Source organism: Erpetoichthys calabaricus, chromosome 1 (genome assembly GCF_900747795.2).
Source record: "Erpetoichthys calabaricus chromosome 1, fErpCal1.3, whole genome shotgun sequence".
Lineage (NCBI taxonomy): Eukaryota > Metazoa > Chordata > Cladistia > Polypteriformes > Polypteridae > Erpetoichthys > Erpetoichthys calabaricus.
Window position 1 is genome coordinate 54,130,600 of NC_041394.2, and position 22,590 is coordinate 54,153,189.

Sequence of the window (22,590 nt, forward strand, 5' to 3'; positions counted from 1 at the left end):
TAGACTAATCAATAGTTAAAAATCCTCTCCTAAGATTTTATCTTCCACCTTCCCACAATTCATGGCTGACTCTTCTGATCACCGTATATGTGAGCAAGTCAGTGATCTTTCAAATGGGGCAACAAGTCACTTTTAACATGCAGAGATCAAACTACTCAATTCCAGCAGACGACCATGACCTCCAATCTAGAAGTGCTACTGTAATTGTCATTCCGTTTGTATCACACTCTCCTGCAAAATGCTTGAATGCACACTGGAGATCAATGAACAATGAGGACAACATCATTAGCAAACAACAGAGATTCGGTGTGCAGATCCTCTAACTAGATACTCTCCAAGCTTAGTTGTGGCTGTCAGTAAGACAGATGCACCCATATTGGAACCAACTCTACTTCACAACACAGACAGTATTGCTTGTCAAATTCCGAGACTGAATGTCATGCAACAGTGACTCATAGTTTCATACGTGCTCATGCTGCACCTTCCATGAGATACCACGGCACAGGGTACACAGTCATAAGCCTTCTGGAAGTCCACAAAGCAAAAGTGGACAGAATTGGCAAATTTCCAGGGCTCCTCATATATTTATGCAAGAAAAAAGACACTGCTATAGGCCAGGAGAGAGTCCCCACAATGATTCTCGTGAATCTGAGGTTCACCTATTACATGAAATCTTCATTTCAGTTTCAGTACCCCAGCAAAGAGTTTCAAAAGGAGAAGTGTGATCCCTTGGCACTTGAAATATAGCCTGTAGTGTTCATTGTTTTAAAAACTGTCTATCACTTTGCTTTCATTCCAAGACAGACTGACAAATAAATAATAAAGGCACTGTATAATAGATCCCAAGGTGACTGCTAATTTCTCATCTATCAAAATAATACTGAACCTAACAGAGGTGTATTTATCCTGCTTAGCCAGATTTAGGACATTACATGTTTTGTGCAGCCACTGCTTAATCTCCATTCTTACACAATTTATCTCCACAAAAATATCCATGCAAAGAAAACTTCAGTGAGCAGCACTTGGTTCCCCATCATCACATGCTATACACGGTTTACTGCCATTGAGTTATATTTCACTTAAGGGACTTTTGGATGTTTAGTTAAAAATTTTTGCATTTCAGTGACCTGAAGGAGCAAAGCAGATTTCTCTATGGGTCACTTGTTCTCAAAAAAATATAAAGAAGCAAAATGCAGTAGTGCCCAAAAGGGCTAGATACGTACCAGTGTAGATGAAACGACCAGGGGCTCCTTTACAGAACTGCTTCGACTTGTAGGAGAGCGTGACTTCCACAACTCCAGGTATGTGCCGAGGTGGGGTTTGTACTCGGATCGCATGTGGTGTAATTAGCTGTAACAAATGACACCAGAGGTGTGCCAAAGAAATTCAGAACAAAGAGGTAGTGCCATTTTTTTAGATCCAGCATATCTGAAACCTACCCAACAACCAAAAATGCTTCAAATCACTGAGGACATGCTTTACAAACTTGTTCTTGTTTTCAGGTTTAGAATTATTGGATGATTCTTTTTGCTTAGCTTCTAAATATTGTTGTATTGGTTGTTTATTTGTCAGATTAGGGAGTAGTGTTTTAGGAAGAACACCAGGAAGGATTATGGAAATCTTGAGTAAAGTAGAGTGACCTCTTCCAGATGGCTTTTAAGGCCCAGTCAGAGGAGATATTGAAAAGAATAATGTTTAGGTTCCCACCAAAACTGTTCAGTGTTTAAAGGTTTCTTTAAAACTATTAACACTATTCATATGTATAGACACTTTTGACAGTGACAATTTTACAATGTAACGAAATGAGTTTTCGATTAAAGGGTCTCCACAATTATTTTTTATAATTTTATATATTTTTTTATTTCAAAGTTGGATTTCTCTTGTAACATCATGGCTGACTCAGTGGGATTCATGGAAATGAAACCTATTTGACTGACATTTTTAGAGTTAGGTATATAATTGAAATAATTTTCTGGATCCCTACCTCACTCCACACCAGCATAGTGCCGAAGACCACCTGGAGCCCATCGAAAAAGTTCTCCCCGATGACAATGACCATGGCTCCTCCTGTTGTCCATCCTTCACTGGGACTGATAGCTTTGATGCAAGGTGTTGCTGTCAGAACATTAAAAATTCAAAATTGAAAACTCTTCCTAAAAAAACAGACCTATGCTGGAAATATACTACAGTTGTTCAAAACTGTTTGTTTTTTGTACAAAATTCTGTATATTTGGTTTATTGTGAAACAAGTTGGGCATCAGATAAACATAATAAAGTACACACTTTGTGTTTGTTTTGCTGCCATCCATTTATTTGTGAACTCACTGTTTCTAGAATAGAGTTGTAAAAGAACAGGGAACATTGGGAGAAAAGCAGAAACAAACTCACACACCTTACTGTAGTCAAACAGGCCATCATTTCTATATGGTAGGAAAATCGACTACTCACAAGAAGAACATGCAGACATCACACAGAGAGTGGCTGTGCTGCAAATTGAGCACGTTTTAGGGAATCAAATCCAAACCTCAGTAGCTGTAAGGCACCAGCAGTAACCACCACACTGCTCTCTATTGCTTCCAGATATTTAAATTTTTATGCTTTCTCAACAAGTAATATCATTTTTTTGTATGGCTGCCAGCATGTTAAAATAATATCTATTAGAATAGTAACAGCATAAACAACAGAAGAATTACTCAAATGCCACATGTTATTGGATTTCAGCAATTCTGGAATATACTCTGTATTCATGTTCTTCATCATTTTTACAAACAAGACCATTTCACAGCACATAGAATAGAAAGAAAAACGATTGTCTTCACATCATTTTGTTTTTCCTTTTTAGAATCAAAAAAGCATATAAAACCAGCTGATCACACATCTAATACTGTATACTGTATGGTCATTATCCTCAGCACTGTCAGCTTTTTAATGTGATTTTTACTTGGATCACTTTAAGATTTATTACAATCACATTCAGCAATAAATGATATCTTCACATACAGGGCATCTGTTATTATCCATCCATTAATTTTTAAAAATCAATTAGTTAGGGTCAGTATAGCAGAAACATCCCAGCATTGTTAGGTGCAAGACTGGAATCGATGCTGGACAGGATGACTCCCACCCTCACTCATAATGGACTTGTTAACTAACATGCATGTCTTTGGGATGTGAGAAGAATAGTGAAATAACCAGAGGAAAACCTAAATGAACTAGAGGAGAAGGTGTGAACTCTGCAGACAGTAACCAAGCTAGGATTTAAAGACAAAACTGTTAAGCTCTGATTTTGAAAATCCTAGTCTCCATAAATCAAGTTCACCATGTAACTCCCATTGTTAGAATCTCCAACTGGGTTGGTACACTATATATTTAAAATTTACTTTGTGCGTAAATTATAAAACAGTTGACATGTAAAATATACCTCTTCTTTCTTTGCAAATGTTGATAATTTCTAAGTAAGTAGGCCAAATAACTAATTAGTCCCCTTAGATAACACATATGGTTGAGCGCATACAGGTATTTGTACCAAATATCTTCACTTGAGGCAACTACAGAACTTGTACTTCACTTAGCTCTCTCGTGGACTTAGGGTCCGGGAAACTCTACATCATACTGTGCTGCTTTGTAAAGTATAGCTGACTGTACCCAGCACAGTGTTTATACAGATCAGTGTGAGCTGACAACAAAACACAAACTGAGAAGGGTAAGGTACTGTTGCTTTAGTATACAAGTCCATAATCCAAAAGCAGTGATCAAAAAGGCAGACAGAATGTCAGAGCAAGCATTTCATTGTGTGCTTTTATGGCAGGATAGGAGCAAAGACATACCATATTCCATGCCAGGTTCTGGGCCGTCTGAAGGATCCATTCTGCGGGTCCGCCGACCATGTTTGGAGTTGTTGTGGACGAACATGTTATCAGAGACAGCTAAGACATGGCCATCCACACTGACGGTTGTGGATAAAACAACCTACAAGACATAAAAAGAATGGCATTTACACAATTCTATAAGTCAACAACAATAATAATAATAATTCATTACATTTATATAGCGCTTTTCTCAATATCACTGACGTCACAAGAAATGCTAAAAGAATCCCTTCCCAAAGTCCATTATTAGCTGCCATGCAGTTTACTGTCTTCTAGTATTAGGCAGCTCCTTTACAATGAAGCAATTGTAATATTTCAAAAAGAAATAAAAGTCATGAAGCTGAGGGGGATACAAAATAAGTTATTTGTATCCACTCACTCTTTCAATTATTGTCCCTCATTTTTATTTAAATTAGGATTGTGTTGTTGGCAAATATTATTATTATTATTGTTAATTGTTTTAAATAACAGCTTGGAAGATGTTGGAACAACTCATGAAATTAAACATTTTCTTTATAATATTCAAACTACAGAAATAGGCTAATAAAGGGTTGTCAAGCCTCGGTAGCTGAACTGTGTGTAAAGATTAGTTTCCTTCCATTTCTTTCCCTTTCAGCAGTGTCCTCTGACTAAGTTCACATTGGGGGTGTATGTGAAAGCTCCCAACAGCATTAAACATATGGAAGTGATTAAGTGTTGATAAAGTGTGGAAATAATTTATATACAAGACCCCCGTAGGACCCAGCCAAGAGATCCCACACCCTCATTGAATGCAAGCTTGCCAGTTTAAATAACATTACTCCAACATCAGTTGATGATCTAGAGGAGAAAGTGATGGCAGCTCTTTTATCCAGTCACTGCAGAGGCCCCATTACTGCCTACCGTGAACAGGCACTTTAGTTGCTAAAGGAAAATTCCACCAAAAAGCAGGCAAGAAAAATATTTTTTAAAATGGTAGCTCTGGTATACTGTATTCTGACAGTAAGAATAACTGACAGGAAATCCATTCAAATGAAACTCCATCTCAAAGCTAGTGAGTACAAGGTAACTGAGTCTTTTAAATCTTCTGATTACAACACAATTAATCACACATATATTCATCCTCAGTTGACATCCTTGTGCTTTCCACACAAGCTACTTTGTTTATTCATATTCTGAATGTAAAAGTGAATTGTCTCAAGTGCTTTGAAACATATGGCAGACTAGTTCTTTACTGCCTTGGGATGAGGTTCTTAGGGATGATCAGGCTGACGAGTCTGACACACACACTGTATTATAACGGTGACTGCTTCTGGAGAAGGACCTTTCTAGAACAAACATCTCAAGGCAGGCCACAGTGATTATTATGTTGTTTTTTCTGAAGCAGGACCTCATTAACCATCTTTATGTGTACTACTAGAAACTCTGCTGAATGATTTTCAGTATAGTTTTTGGCAGAGTTCACATTGGTTCTTTTAATATATACTTCTGAAGATGGAATCCACCATTTTGGTAGAGTGCATGTTGACTGTTTTTATATTTATCATTGGGTAAAGGATATCTCATTGACTATTTTGAGATGAACCACTGGAAAAAAAGCTATTCTCTCTTTTGAGATTTACTTTTTCTATGATTATATTGAGTATTTTGTGACAAACGTCTGGGGGAAATGTCATCAACTGTTTTACAGCTAACCCAAAATGCTGCTGCAAGAATTATTACAAGATTAAGAAATATACGAACACATACCTCCAGTTCTTAAATCCTTACACTGGCTCCCAGTTAAGTTTAGGGCAGATTTCAACATATAAAGCCTTAAATGGCCAAGGTCCGGCTTACTTATCTGAACTTATCATGACTTACAACCCAGAACGTATGTTAAGATCTCAAGATGCCGGTCTGCTTATGATTCCAAGAATTAAAAAAATAACAGTGGGAAGTCGTGCCTTTAGCTACAGGGCCTCTAAACTGTGGAATGGTCTGCCTGCTAATATAAGAGATGCCCCTTCATTCTCAGCTTTCAAATCCTGGCTGAAGACTCACTACTTCAGTTTAGCATATCCTGACTAAAGGTGCTGATTAACTGTACAGACTGCATCTCTGTTGTTAGTCGTTAGCACTAAAACATACAGTAAGTAACATGATCGTTATAATTTGTTACTAACCCTCACCTATTCTGTTTCTCTTCTCTGTACTCAAATGTGGCACTTGGTGCCACTGCCCTACTGTGAACTTGTTTTGCCTGCCTAAAGTAAAGTCATATCTGATGGAGGATTGCAGTAGAGGGGTCATTTCATCAAATTGGCAATGTCTCAGCTGTCGAATGGCCAATAGGGGGAGGCAGCTTGATGGCTGAGGTCTCCAGGACACTGAACAAATCCAAATCATATTATTTAATATCATCTACTGTTGAATTCTTCTCTGTACTTGTAATATTTGTACTGCACTATTATATTGTATTAAGGATTACTTGTGTTCTGTTCTGTGTATTGTATTGTATTTACCCCATTTTTTTTTACACCCACTGCATGCTCAACCTACCTGGAAAGGGGTCTCTCTTTGAACTGCCTTTCCCAAGGTTTTCTCCATTTTTTTCATACAAGGTTTTTTTTTTTGTGAGTTTTTCCTTGTTTTCTTAAAGAGTAAAGGCTGGGGGGCTGTCAAAAGCCAAGGCTTGTTAAAGCCCATTGCGGCACCTCTTGTGTGATTTTGGGCTATACAAAAATAAATTGTAATTGTAAAGTTAATTTTGAGATGTCATCTTGGAGATGATTATGTTGACTGTTTTGGAGAATGTCTTTTGGAGATGGGTCACATGAGGTGTTTTTGAGAAGATATGGAGAAGGATCTCATTGATAGTTTTAAAATACAGGCATGAATAAGTTAACCTAAAGACATTATAACTATGGAGAAACCATTTTGATTGTTTATAACTGAAAATTGCAAAAAACAAATTACCGATCCAAACAACTAAAAATAACATGCCATTAAATATAAATGCATCAACTGAAGTCCTGTCATTAATCCATCCAGCATTTTCCTGACTTGCTTATCGAGAGCAATGTCGAGGGGAAGCTGGAACCTAACCCCGGCAATCATCGGGCACAAGGCAAGAACAAACCATGGATAAGGTGACAACCAATTGCAGGGTGAACATAAACACACACACCAACACTAAGACCAATTCACCTAACCAGAATGTTGGACTACAAGAGGAAACCCACTTAAACACAAGGAGAATGGGGAGTGCTCAGGCTTCCCTACAGTCTTGTCATTCGCCTTCCTACTGGACTTGTTGACATTGTTACTCTCAGAATGGTTTCCATATATAAGCATTGAGCCAAAACTAAGCAAGTGACATGACCAAATGTCATTCAAGGAAATTAGAAAATAGTGGAAATTAAGATTCATTTTGCATGGATCCAGGTATTGGTGGAAAACTTATTTTCTCTACACTTTCTGAGATGGGAGGTATAAATAAGGGGATCATTTTGATCTTTGATCGCTGTCTCTTCTCTGGTGCTGTTGCTGTTTGGTGTGGAAACGTAACCATGTGAGACAGTAAGCCAATCCAAATTGTTGTTCATGTATTTCACAAATTGGCTCCAAAGATGTACACCAAACTCTGCTTGTGCCATGTCAAAGAATTTTAGCCATGTTGGCTGAAAAGCTATTGTCACTTCCGAGGCAATAACCTTAGCACTATGGCATCCAAACACTGACCTGCAAGTTCAGAAATACCTTCAGTAAAAGACAACTATCCTAAAACACCAGTGCTGAAAAGTATTATATTATTTACATACTACATTCATTTTGTGTTTTGTTTTATATTGTGTTAGCTTTCTTAATTCATTGCATTATTTATTTACATTTTTGTTTTTGTTTTGCTAAACAAAAATACAATTACAGTTGAATACTAATCACAAATGGCTATACAAATCTGAATTAGAATTTTCTAATTGTGCAGCATTTACAGATTAGGGAACTTAGGTTCTAAATGCTTCCAAAATGAACACTGTGGTAATCTAGGCTGGAGAGACAAGCTTGCATCTGCAGCCTTGAAACAGTTAATTGAAAGACATTAGGAGTATGGAGGAAAAGAAAAGTGCTAACAGAGCTAGCTGGTGGTGAAAGACAGAGGAAGTGAGGCGGGAGTCTCCCAAGTGACCACTTCCTGGGTCACAGACAGTGACCTCTCCATCTGGAGCCAATCACTCAACTCTTGACAACTTCCTGAAACACGTTGGTCCATTTCCTGCCTCACTCCCCTGATGTGTGGAGTTAAGGGGGGGGGGGGGGGGGGGGGGTACAGTAGGCAGGCCGAGAGCCTACAGTATTTTAAGTTGTCTGTATAGCTTTCTCTGTCAGCAAAGAACACATCTTCCAGTATTTGTCAAAGGTAAATTCTCTTTATTGAGAATTGACAAGAGCCACTGATACTTGATTTGGGTGTATTTTCACTTTCAACATAACAAATCTTGGTTTATCTGTGTAAATAATGAAAACTGAAATGAATGAATAATGTGTAGTTAATTAAAGCAAGATGCTGTGTCCACTCCTACAAGGTGGAGAATCAAGGTTATTAAAAAAAGATGGATAAGGACCAGATCATAGTTTCTGATCAGCCCTTTTTCAGAATGAACAGAAGCACTGTTGCAAACGCTTCCACTCTCCAATTTTTTCTAAATTAGGAAGCTCTTTACAAGAAGATTGAGGGCTGCTGATGACTGCTATTTGCTTGTTTACTCTGCCTTCTCTCGATGTCAGTCAAACTGCTGTTTGATATAGTGCCTAACTTTGTGAGAATAATCTCAAACAGGGCATAGCTAGGAAAAACAGCATTTTATTACAAGGGGCATGGTGACATCACTTATATTTTGCCACAAACCCAGTAGGGCATTGGTTATGTACCTAACAGAAGGGGGTTTCATGTCTAACAAAAATTACTGGACCACCATCTGACAAACCAATCAATGACACTTCTGCTTCAACGTCCAGCATTCTACAAGTGAGAGTACATCACTGCCTGCTGCACATAGCTTGGTTCAGGCCTTCTTAATATATTTCTAAAAATGTACATTTAGAAATGGATTACATGCAGTTTAATTGACTCACTCAGGATTATGCAGTGATTTTAAAAGCACTGAATGAATACAAATTGTTAGTGGGTGGGGTTCAGTGCCTAAAACATTTGGTCACATTGCATGACGTTATTGTGATGAGCTGTGTAAAGCTGGTGCTGATGATGATTATGAGTATTAGTTCATTCTTTCACAACGTGCCTGCTGGCTTCATGGGGCTCAGCATAGACTGGTGCTAGGTTTTTAGCTAAATCAAGGGTAATAATACATATATTCGGAAATTTCCCATTACTTTTGTTCATCAAGAAACATTTGTATTTCAATTAGAATTTGAAAGTCTTATTTAAAAACAGAAGTGAGAATCACTTATGACCGGTGTGGCAGTGTGCTGTCTGTGTGGAGTTCTCCTTATGTCTACATTGACTTAATCTGTGTACTTCTGTTGGCGCTAAACTGCTCAGACTGCCTCACCTCCAGGATTTGTGTCTGCCTTGTCTCTAATACTAATAAGATACTAATAAAAATAAGCTTATAAATGGATGGATTATCTTATTACTGAACCAAAAATGTAACTGGAATCTGTAGTCCTAAATGTAAACTTCCCTGATATTTTACAGGAGGTTTTCTATTACTGAAGGATGTTTGGGAGAAGCTGAAAACAGCAGTGAGAAACTTAAGAGTGCTTTCATTCAGGAAAAGCACAAAATACATGGGAACAGCTGAATGAATGACTAATGTTTGTATGTCAGCTATTGATTCTTGAATGTTATCTACAGTATGTGATCCTTGTTGCCATATGTTTAATAGTACCTTTATAGTCTATCCACTTTGTTTAGAAGAGAACTTTGCTAACACATTTTAGGAAACCAGTCTTTTCCTTAATGTGCTCACATCTTGAGCTAAAAATCCATCTGTTGTTTGTGACTTTACATTCTATAAAGTAGTGAGACTATACCACTGCAACGGGCCTGTTTGGAGAAGAGAGCCCACGTCTAATTCTAAGCAAAATGTATTTTATTCAACACCTATGAGTGACTGACAGTGCACAGTAACTCCAACATAAGATTAAACACACATCTGAAGATGTGTTTATTTTATTCATCTGCCTGAGAACAAAATCAAGGAGGAGAGGATTTCAAATAAGAAATTAAAAAACAAAAGCATTCTTCCCATTCTTGTTCAAGAGAGACAACCATTTGGAAACTGGAGAGCATCCTCCTCACTGAAAACAAGTACTGTTCAATTCTTCTAGCTTGCATGGTATTTGCTTCTCTTTCTTATACTATCATCATTGCCTTCCCACAATTCTTTACAATAAAAAAACAGTTTGATATAAAGTCTTCTGAAGTTTTAAACTGTATATAGTGAGGAGTATCTGCAACCAAAGGGTTTCAGTGACCAAGGGTATCACCAGGATGGCACCGGGAAGGATACAGTCACCAGACAAACTGTAAGGGATATTAAATTCTGTCCTGCACGATATCCCATAATTAGAAAAGGTAGAAGCACCAAAATAAGAGAGACAGAAAGAGAGACAGTGTGTGTCACAGTGATAGACCATGGATGGCAGGCTCTTGGCCATCATGCAACAACACAGTGTCTGTTAATGGAGCAGCTAAGATCAAGTTGTCCATTTAAGTGTGAGGTCATAATTCCACTGCCCAACTCTTAGTGGACTACACACAGTCCCTGGCATAGAGCAGGCTTTAGGCTGCAGGGACACAGGGGGCCAACTAAAACAAGTTTCACTTTGCTGTCTATGTAGCCAAAGCATGATGAATCCAACGCCAGACACATGAAAAAGAAAAACCATGTCTGGCAATAATAATCATACCATGGTCAAAGTTACTTAGACCTAGTATTTGGTTGAATAACAACCAAACCACTTAACCATGTCTGAATCCCATTATGTGTATAGAAGTATGAAGAGATGACTGCGAGAGCAGGCTTTTCACATTAATGAGCAAATGAAACAAATAAATGATACCCGTTTACTGGATAGAGTTAAGCCTACTCAGTCAACCTGATGCTGGGCTGAAGTGAAAAATGAGCATTTAGGCAACCCTTCTGTCCCGAGAGTGTCCCACAAAGGGAACAGTGTAAATTAAAATGTAAATCTGAATTCATACATGTGCCTCCTGGCAAACTAATCTAGACAACTTCTTGATTACCTGAAAGCGTCTCATGTCTCTGGGATTCCCTGCAGTCTTCAGACAATTCTGGTTGCATTTCAGAAAAAACTTCAAGAAAAATCTGTGAAAATAAAGAGATTTCCATAAGTATATTTTAAGAAGTTCATAAGTACATTTACATTAATAATACATGCCTGTTATATTTCTACCTTTTTTTGCAATATGTCATCTTAGTTTATATCCAAGGGTAATTGAAGGTAATTTAAAAGTCCAGCTTGTTGTTTATTTGACACACTGAAATCATTTCGCGATTAAATTACCATTTTCTGCAGTAACCACCAGCATGTCAGCTGTGCCAAGAGATCTGGGTAAAGAAAAGTCTGAAGCGGAGAAACAAGATGTCTAGATTTTGTTCTTGTCCAGCAGAGGGCAGTGCAGATGTACAAGTCTTGCTGTCCTTGGCCATCCCAAGTAATGCAGAACAGGAATAAATGTTCTCATTAAAGAGGGAAGCATCATGGCAAGAAACTGTTCTTTTTTAATGGTTCAGCTGTGGCCAGGTGTTGAACATATGATACACAGCATGCTTCCTGAGAGATTTATACTGTATATATATATATATATATATATATATATATATATATATATATATATATATATATATAGGCAGAGCATTTTGTCTCTTACTTTTTTCCATTTCAATAAGGAAATAACCTGTTATGTCCTATAGAATGTGTGTTTTTCTGTATGTTGTTCTGGTATGCATATCCCCAACACTGAACATATCTTCACCAAAGTTTGCACATAATCACCATTTGTTCAGAGCAATTCTATAAGCTACTGAATGTTTTGTCTGAAAGTCTAATTGATATCCCCACCCTGTGCAGTGCCCGTATAATTCAGCCCAGGATACTGAACCCATGATGTGGCTAGATACTGTGATCCTTATGTATGTATATATGTGCCAACACGTTAGACGATTACACAAACTCTACCACTTGCACACAGCACCCAAGGCTTCCCCACACAAGGAAATTTCAAAATATATGAAAAGTAAAAATGAATTACTATCAGTATTATTACTATTTTGTGTAAAAATACTGGAAAAAATAATATTGCTTTAAAAGACTACTACAGTACAGCCTTCATTCCATTTTAGCTTAACTGGTTGAGACAATTCAGTTTTAAGACATGGTCCTTAAGATAAGATTTTCATTGACTGATTAAAGAAGTTATATGGTAGTAAAGACCAGGGATAAAGCCTCACGTAAATGATGAAATGGAACAAATTTAATCTTACTTCTGCTTAACGCCTTTTTTTCTAATGAAAATATAGTGAGGAGCCAGAACTTCACGGGCAGGGGTAGGAAGCAACCAGAAAGAAAATGTAAGTCCATCGTGGGGCACACATGCATGTACATCTGGCCAAATTCCAGTCTTCTGGAGCAGCAAGACAGCACCCACATATGGAGTTATGTATTATTTAATCATTTTAAATGTAGGACAGAAGTGTTCATGCCATGATATTACAGAATACTAAAAAAAAAAATCCAGCCAACTTTAAGAAGCAGCATGGCAACAACTAATTGCTTCCAATATATCATCTCCTAATCTCATCAGAAGTAGGCCACAGTTTTGGACCAAAGCATTTCATCCAGAGGGACTGCATATAAAGCATGCAAGTCTCCCCCCACCTACATCCCCCCAAATCGGACAGCAGTGGAAGGCCCAACTGAGAATTGTTTTGTTAGGGGAGATCAGCAGTCCCTGAAAATAATTCCAGTACTGCGGAGAAAACCCCAACTCCCAGGTGAGTCTCGGCACTCGCTCGTCTGTGTCGCCATGGCAACCGGGTTTTTGCCGCAATCTCAAGGCCCCCTTCTCTGCTCCACAACACTGCCAGTGTGTATGTGCGTGTGTGTTTGTTTAGAAAGATTTGGGCGAGAAGTAGTGGAATGCAAGCCGCTGACAGATTAGTTTACAGTGAAATACACAAAGCTCTCAAAGTCAAAATAAGAAAGAACAAAAAAAACCAAAACAAAACAAAACAACAAGTATGTGTCCAAGATAAACATTTATCAAGGGAAAAGTTTGACCCAAAGTATTTGGTTTCTCAGATTAAAAAAGAAATAGAGTTTTAAAATTGAAATGTTTAATCACGCTTCTGTATTTGTAATAACAATCAAGACAATATTCCAACAAAATTTCAGGACATTTATCCTAAAATCTGCTTTCCTTTATATTTTGAGAAATGTCTTATAAAGTGGCTACCATATAATAAAGTAGATTATTGTCTATTTGGTTGGCAATGTAGCCTGATGGCGCCTTTACTGTAGAATATGGGGTTGCCATTGGGGAGTTTACCATGTCTTGACTGACAAACAGTTTAGTGAAGGGGGAACTATGAATTACTAGCAAAATCAGAACAAAATTGAGGAAAAAAATGGCAAATCATAAAGCTAAAACTGCGTACCCTTTGTAAAATGTTTCCAATTCAAGATTTGTAAAGTCTTGTCTTATTGGTAAAATTTAAAAGAAGCCAGTTTCCCTAAAACTTGTTTTCTTGTTAGCTTTGGCACAGGTCGGTATAAAAGGGTTCACTCTGAAAGCTCTATATAAAACAGAAATCGACAAATACAGTAGATTATCTTTAACTACTTTGTCTGATGACACCTTTAATTGTAGAATAAAGGTCACCTTTGAGGAGTTAGCCTTACCTTGTAGTTACTTCAGTTACAACAGTCATTTGATGGCTGTTGTATTGTTAGGACATGTGTGAGACAAACTTTAGAGAATTACTGAAATTATGATGAATTATTAAAAGCATGGGGGCAAAACTGAAAAAAAAACTCAACCTGGAAATTTAAAGATATCTACTGTACACTTCATCGCTTCATAAAACCTCAGTTAACTTATGATGTGTTTAAAAATTTTAAAATGTTCATTTTTATGATGTCTGATTTTATTTTACTTCCAGGAAATTGAGTCAAGTGTTCCAAGTATCAATGAACACAATAAGAACCAAGTCCTACACTTGGGTGTTCTCGCTGATCAACATTAGGCTGGCTGCTGGTGTAGCAGTTGGCATGAACTTCATTTGACAGTCACGATGAGCAAACTTCTGATTTGAGTCTGGCTTTAATAAACAGACAACTTAAAATGAGTTTTCATAGTGCAAATTAGTGCAAAAATGGACCAGTGATACTATGACCTTGATAATGAATATCTGAATGCTGGAGTGGCATCCCTCTCTAATCTGTGTGGCATTCTTATTCACTGACCAATATGCAATACTATTTATATATTAAAAAAAAACCTTGATACAAAATAAAATCTACTTGCCACATCATACTCCCAATCATAATAATCATATGTTAGAAGGCTCTCTCTCTCTAATGACTCCCTGAGCTCCAACTGTCAATTCCTAAATCTCCAGACACGCAGTTCATCAATGAATTGCCGTGAAGACTCAGTGGTATCACTACGCAGCACGATGAGGCTGAAGGTTATCCGCCCTCCACCCCATTCAACTTCTGACTAGTCCACTCCTCTTTTCATCCCTGCCTGTTGTTAGTCAGCTGCCTGTTGATTTGATGTTTTAATGTGAAACGTAAAACACATCTGCTTTTGAAAACTTTCTGAAATAAAACATAATTATTGAGTTTCTCAGATTTGGGGTTTTCATTTCATCTTTATTTTTTCAATGTGCTTTTAGAGCTAAGAAGTTTAGGGACCATTAATTTGATCTATTTTCAATCAAGTATACAGAGAAAACAGACCACGTCATCCATAGTTTGATGTTGTTATGTCTGAAGATTCTTGGCCTCATAAAGTTTTTTTAAGTCTGGTTCATCACCTGGTATTTCTAACATGGTGGGATTGAGTTTTTAATAACGTGTCCTTCTTCTGTTTATGCATAAGCACACATTGCTAAGCTGCCTGGCATCTCTATGTTGTGACGTAGTGTTGCATTAGCGAATGCCCAGAGATGGCATTCCACATCAAGGCAAGCTGTTGCTGTTTGTACACTGTTGCTTTTTTAGACTCCACACCCTTCTAAGCTATCCAACATGTTTAGAAAATAAATGAATGGGCGTTTTTGATTTGATAAAATTAGTTAACTATTATACATTTCTTAAACCCATTGGCTAATGTCTGCACTGTTCATGCCAAAATGATGAGCTGCATTACAGGAGTGTGATTGCTGTAATTAGGGTTTGTTCTTCACCCTGTGACCCTAACTCAGTATGAGTGGGTGTCACAGTGCATGCCCTGTATGAGCGTACGTGTGCTTTATATACTTCTTTGCAAATGTTTGTGATGTTAGAAGTGGGATGAGCCAACACAGATGCAAAATGACACTTGAATGGATGCTTGTTAGTGGCTCAGTTGTTAGAATTGCTCCTGTGCAGCACTAGTAGACTGGGTGTAAATCCTGGTTCAGCCATTAACTGTATGATGTATGTGTGCACTGCTTTTACCAGTGTTCGATTTTGTTCTGGGCACTCTCATTTTCCTCCCAAAGACATGAATATAAACTCTAAACAGGGGTCTTTTCATGAGTGTTTTCCCATTCAATCTTGGCTCCAGTATCCTGTTCAAAACTACTGAAGTAGGCTTCCACCCCACCATTAACCGAAACTGGATTAGATAATGAATGGGTGAGTGTTTTATACAACTGCAGTGAAAGTGACAACGCCTTTAGGCCTCTCTCAAAGCCATGAATAGTAGAAAGTTTATTAGACATATATGGATGTGTTAGATAAGCCACCCAATTAAACAAGAAGTTTAATTAAAGACAAATTGTTTTTGAAGTACCAGGTTTGAGAAGCCCTGGTAAAAAAGATGAATTTGTATTGTGTCCAGAAAGGCCAGCTCAGTGACAGCTGGCAAGAGCTGCTACTTTTATGAATGCTTTTTCACTCTGTTAGAGCGGAAAATGGACATGGCAGGCACTCTGCGCCATTAATGCTGAAGTTTTCTGCAAACTGACTGTCATCGATGTTCACTACTGCCTCTGCAGGTGATTGCATTTACTGCAGATTTCAGGTATAAGTGAGTCTCATCTTTGCTGCACAGGTCATACTCTGATTCCTTGTTGTCACTATTAGACTTAACAGAACTTTTCAACTACTCCTTCTCCTAAAACACACAGAAGAACACACACACATAGACACACACACACACACACACAACTGCAAATTTCCAAATTAAAGCGAGAAGCGAATGCATAAATTAGCATGCATTACCCAGCCTCCCCATCCACTTAACATGCAAATCTGCTGCAATGTTTCCAAACACCTTCTGCCACATATTCATTTGCGGAATTATAATTAGACTAATCTTGCATAATTAATAAGGAGAGGACCCCCTTACGCGCACCCACACACGCTTGCACCCCTGTGTTTTTTGTTTTTCCTTTTTTGTTGTTATTTTGCGTAGATCTGTTAAGTAATTACAGTGTGAGAACTTTGTGAACTGCTTGCCTTAAGACAGTAAAGTTGATGCTTCCTTCTTGAAAACACAAGCAAGAGCAAAATCTTCTTTATAAAAATTAAATACACATGCATACATCCATTAGACTGGTACAGGAAAAACAGTAATTTGCATTGCATTGCTCAAATGGGAAATTAATTTGAATGCAAACTAATGCTCTGATTATATTCATTGAGACAGTCTAAAAGATGGAGGGCACGGAAGGCACATTGCTAGAGTGTATCATTGTTTAAAATTGTTTATATTTATCCTGGGTTGCAATTATTAAAAGACATATAGTGGGTTGCATTACTGCCACATAGGTTTGTTATTAGCTGTGGTACTTTCTGTGTGAAGTTTTCACTTTCTTTCTATGATCCTGGTATTTTCCGTCAATGTCTCTGGATTCCTCCACAAGTAGAAGGACATGCTGATATACTGAATGGTAGATCTAAAGGGTGAGGGTGCATGGGTGTGAGTGTGCCCCACAGTGGATGGATATCCTGTTCTGCATTTGGTCCTGTCCATCACCCCTTAGACAGTGGAAAGTTCTCAATAACCTCATACTATAACACAGATTCAGAAAATGGTTGGAGGATTGAGTTGAGTGTTCTGTTTTATTACTTCTGGAAGGATGTGATCTTTATAGCCCCTTAAATCATGTAGAATTTTGGAAGTATATCAATGAATTCAAATTCCTGAGCAGGACATCTTACAGTACATCCATCCATCCATTTTCCAACCCGCTGAATCCGAACACAGGGTCACGGGGGTCTGCTGGAGCCAATCCCAGCCAACACAGGGCACAAGGCAGGAACCAATCCCGGGCAGGGTGCCAACCCCACCGCAGGACACACACAACCACCCCCACACACCAAGCACACACTAGGGCCAATTTTAGAATCACCAATCCACCTGACCTGCATGTCTTTGGACTGTGGGAGGAAACCGGAGCGCCCGGAGGAAACCCACGCAGACACGGGGAGAACATGCAAACTCCACACAGGGAGGACCCGGGAATCGAACCCAGGTCCCCAGGTGTCCCAACTGCGAGGCAGCAGCGCTACCCACTGCGCCACCGTGCCGCCCTACAGTACATTTGAATATTAAGTTTCTGCTTGTCGTGGCTTTTCCATCATCACACCAGATCTCTGTAGTTTTAAAGAAATGTACACTACCTCTCGGATACAGGAATAGTCGGTTTAAGTGTTGTTATGGTAGGTGAGTCAATTTATGGAAGATCCACGCACCTATAACTAACACCTATGGAAAGAGTGAATATTTCTTTTTAGAAATAAGCACCAATGTGTGAAGCAAACATTCAGATTTGATTATCACCTTTGTTGAACTTTGCGTAAGCCGATAAATGAAGTTTTTGACAATTACCCCTCTTACCTAACCTGAAAAGAAGTGGTGAATTAGCTTTTGCTGTTATCTACCTCAAATCTGGAATACTTTATCAATAGAAATTTTCCAGGATAATACTGTTGAACAATTTAGAAAAACTGCTAAAAACCCATTCTTTTAAAATGGCCCTTTCATAGCTACATTTTAGTTGTATCCCTATAGTCAACAAGAGCATTGAATGATAATTTTCCTCTGGGCTCTGCAATTCCGTACTAATCTGTACCATTCTGTGCTTTCTTTTCCAGTTCTTCTGTGGTGATGATATGCCCCTTGCATTTATGGATTGAATGGTGGGTATCCCAGATGTCCACATGACCATCATCATCAAATTCTTCCTTGTGAAGCCTGAAAGCCATGCGGACTGATTTAGCACATCTATGTTAGGTAGAATGATCAGTCAGGGCTGGACATTCTTTTGGCATTGGATCCCCTGTAGATTTTGTTTTTTTCTGCAGCCTAATTGGAGGTTTTTTTTTCTGTCCCCCTGGCCATCCAACTTTACCTTTTCTTTGTTACATACTGTACAGTATTATAGCCTAATCTTGTTTCTTTATGTTTTATATTAACTTATTTTTTATTTCATCTTGTAAAGCACTTTGAGCTACATCAATTGTATGAAAATGTGCTATACAAATAAACATTGTTGGTGTTGTTGTTAGCTAAAGAAACACAACTGTTGTCTGCTTGCCAGTCTAAGACTTCACTTTCCATGTGTTAACCTTTTCTGCAGTAAACTCTTTCCACAAAACAACCCGCTCTTTACCAATCAGAAGTGTTGGGTATTAAGGACATTCCGGGACACTAATTCAAAGCAGAGGACATTCCCTCACCCTGAGACAGTTTCCAGTTTCCAATTAACCCAGTTATCAATGGGAGTCCCTTACATAAAACTACACAATTATGGATCAAATATCTTGCAGGACACATCCATGCTGGGGATTAAAGCAAAGTCCAAGCACAATGCTGTTCACTTTTTCATTCTTCTTTCCCCACTCCTGTATAATAATAATAAGAAAAAGAATATTCAAGAATGGTCTAGGCAACTTTACAAGTACAAACTGGTAAATTGTACTGTAAAGACTTCTACTGCTTTTATTCACTCAGCTAGTCTTTTTTTACCCCCTTGTAGGCATTCCTTTTCATAGTGGGCATCACATTAAACCGCAATTAAGATGATACAAGAGTAAAAATACTTGGAATTTGAAGGAGCTTATGGATGGACTAAATGTAGACTGTTCAGCTACATATGACAGGGATAAGATAAGAGCAAAAGAAGGAGCAGTTGAAGCAAGTATTACAAACATCAGACACTTTCAATAATATCACTTACTCTAATGTTGATCATTTCCATTTGAGATATAGTGAGAACCACAAAGTTAAATGAGCGCTCACCAGCAGGAGCGGACATATGAACTATGGTGGATATGGCCTCAGGACTCAGCTTTCACACTGTTGGCCAACACTTCATGGTAGCCAGGTGCATAGTAGCTGCCTAACAATTCCAGGGAATTGATGTCACTGTTTCTTTTTTACTGTCTGTGTATGTTTTCTCATAATTCTCTGGGTTTTTACATCAATATTCCACATTAATTGGATATTAATTATTTGTTTCAAATGTGTTTGTTGATGTGTATAAGAGGTGAACACTGTGATGGACTGACATCTGTTCAACTTTGCTTCCTGAAAGCTGACAGGACAGACTCTATCACCCAAAAACCTGGTTTGGAATGAGATGGATTTAAGGATTAAAGGGTGAATGGTCCTTCATTGTAGGGTATGCTTTCCTGCTTCTGAAGACCAGCTGGAATGAACAGACAGGCAGTGCAGTGAAGCCTACTTTAAGGTTAATTCTCATTACACTTTCAGAGACGATTACCTGGACAGACTGACTACTTATTAGAGACTGACCTTGGAGGAGCTTGGTGGTCAGCTGGCCAAAGTCAGCCAGACTTTGAACAAAACTTCTGTGAGGACAGTAATCTCTCCATCATTCTCCATCTAATTATTTAGTAGTTAGGTATTATCTTATTTGTATGTTAACTGATAATATCTGTGCTTACATAGTATGCATTTGACAGTTTTTTAGATCTAAGTCACCCCACACACAGACGCAATGAATAGCTCCTGTAAGCAAAGCACAGAAACAGAATATATGAGCCAACTCAAAGGTGGAAGAATGAGAGCTTCAGATAAAAGAATAGAGTTGTGAGAAGAAGTCAAGATTGGAAATTATTTGACCTTAGTGAGTTCTGAGTTAAAGCTTCTTAGCCTACCGAAGTCAAATATAGATGTCAAGAATCAATTTTAATCTTACTCAAAGATGTCAATAGCAACATAAGCCCTCGATTCCACACTAATTGGTATACAAACAGGTATTTGAGGCATTTGAAAAAGAATTCATTTTAAAAGAAAAGCATGAAACAAAAACTATTGTGCCATGGTGACTACAGTGCAGAGTGTCACATAGCTGTCTTGCGATGAGCACTTACTGAAACTGTGCAGGGAATTGGGTCAGCGTGAGAAAGCAGCGATTGCCCTGTCAGTTCAGTCAGTCCACTTCCCAAGCAGTTAAAACAAAAGAGCTGTCACGCTAGGCTTTAGATCCTGTATCTGCCTTATAGACATGGGAAATCGACCACCAGAGCCTTTCTCTTCTCGAAAATTTCTATGGGACTAACCTTTCCAAACAATGGAGGTCTTCTAATTGGGACCTTTGGCAAATGGAGAGTTTGAAAGGTGGCCCTAAAAAAATAAACTTTTCCTCCCACTCTCAATATCTCTCTTTCTTTCTTTCTGGCTTCCATATTCACATCTGTAAGCTGTTGAGTGATAATAAGAATCTTATATATCCTCTGTTTCTTTTGGAGATAAAATATTTCAGGCTTGAGATGGAGAAGCCAGGGGCTGTTGTGTTTATTGCGGGGAATTCTCCAGCTGCTGTGAGGCCCCATCTGCTCTGCCAATTCAGGGCTGCTGGCAGCATTTGCTTTTAATTACAGCACAGCGCCTCTGCTGCTAATTGCAAAGTCCTGCTAACGGGGGCATTAAAGCAAATTGTCAATCTTTAGGAAATTAACACAACGAGTCTGCTAATTAGAAAGGGGAGAAAACAACACAGGCACACTCAGCTCTCATACAGGCATGTCCAACCTTCACCACTCACAAACAGAAAAGAAATCAATTCTGAAAGTGGATCGATATCTTGTCATGAGGCTGATCAAAGAACATTTATCCTGCAAACTTCTTAGAAATGTAAATGTTGTTACTTTTTTTATCCAAATAGATTTATTTTAGCATGGAACAAAGAACAGAAGTAGATCAAAGGCTGGACACATGACAACATGCTTAGAGGAGCGCAATGTTTTAGAAACAGTCATGGGCAATATTGGAAATTCAGATAAGAAAATTAAGGCTAGGGAAGCAAGAGTATTGAAGAAAATGACTTCGATAAATACAAGAACCATTTGATAAGATTTACAAGATTGGTAATGAGTGCTGAACATGAGGACAGAAAACTATAGTTGAATTCGGGGAGAGACAGATTTTAATTTTCTGATGAGACCAAGGCAAGTGTATATATACAGTATATATCTTACATATAAATGTCTATGTGTGGAAGTGTCTGTGTCTGTCCTGTCTGGCCCAGAAGTCCAAGATGGTACGAAGTGCAAGGCTACAGCATGAAGCTCAAAGAGCGGTAAGGCAGCTCCAAGTTAACGAATCAGTAAGAAGAAAGAAGAATGAGGCTACAGCATTGTAGCTGAAAGAAAGCGACCTCTGTCGCCAAAGTGAAACCACCGAGGATAGACAAAGGAGAAAGAAAGTCGCTAAGCTGCTGATAGACAAGGGGGGATGAGCATGTCCACAAAACGAAACCAATAGTTTCTAGTAGCCAGGCTTTTTACAAACATGGCCTTACACAGCTAGTGTATATGAATCTCCCTGATTTTCTTCCCCGTGTCTACCTTACTTTAATTGGCATCTGTGAAGCCTCTAAACTGGTCTTTTGTGCCGTGAGTGTGGGAATGCATGTGACTGACTATGTGAATGATGCCTGTGAAGATCTGGCTGCTCATTAAGGGTTGGTTCCCTGCCTTTTGCTAGATGCTGCAATTATAGCCTTCAGTATCTATAAAACTGTGATATGAAGGTTCAATGAATTTAATGATATATATATATATATATATATATATATATATATATATATTTATATATTATATATATATATATATATAGGTGAACACCACAAAACAGTTTTAACTGAGAATGAAATAATATCTGTGGTGGGTTGGCACCCTTGCCAGGAGTGGTTCCCCTGCCTTGTGCCCTGTGTTGGCTGGGATTGCTCCAGCAGACCCCCCCGTGACCCTGTGTTCGGATTCAGCGGGTTGGAAACATGGATGGATGGATGAAAATAATATTAATTTTTAAAAAATTTTTAGCATAAAGAAATAGGAGAGCAGGAAGACCAATTACAGTATAGAGAGACTATGAACTTAGAATTGAAATAGTAACCATAAAAGCAAGGTTTCACTGGGCCCCATCTGTACCAGGTGAATAGCCCTGTCTGTTTGGTGAAAGAGCTTTCCTGCCTGCCCCACCTTCCAATATCACATAAAGGGGATACCTAACTCCTTCACCTTTTTC

General features: G+C 38.3%; 1 protein-coding gene across 2 annotated transcripts in view; it reads right to left on the reverse strand.

Annotated features, from left to right (window-relative positions):
- Positions 1 to 22,590, reverse strand: part of ebf2 (EBF transcription factor 2) — a 145,717-nt gene that overhangs the window by 18,551 nt on the left and 104,576 nt on the right. For both annotated transcript variants that reach the window (XM_051928327.1, XM_028799604.2), the window contains exons 7-10: positions 11,101 to 11,182; positions 3,828 to 3,969; positions 1,985 to 2,115; positions 1,224 to 1,350 (exon numbers count right to left, since the gene is read on the reverse strand). In XM_051928327.1, the coding sequence (XP_051784287.1) occupies positions 1,224 to 1,350; positions 1,985 to 2,115; positions 3,828 to 3,969; positions 11,101 to 11,182 (482 nt within the window). The remainder of the gene's footprint in view (positions 1 to 1,223; positions 1,351 to 1,984; positions 2,116 to 3,827; positions 3,970 to 11,100; positions 11,183 to 22,590) is intronic.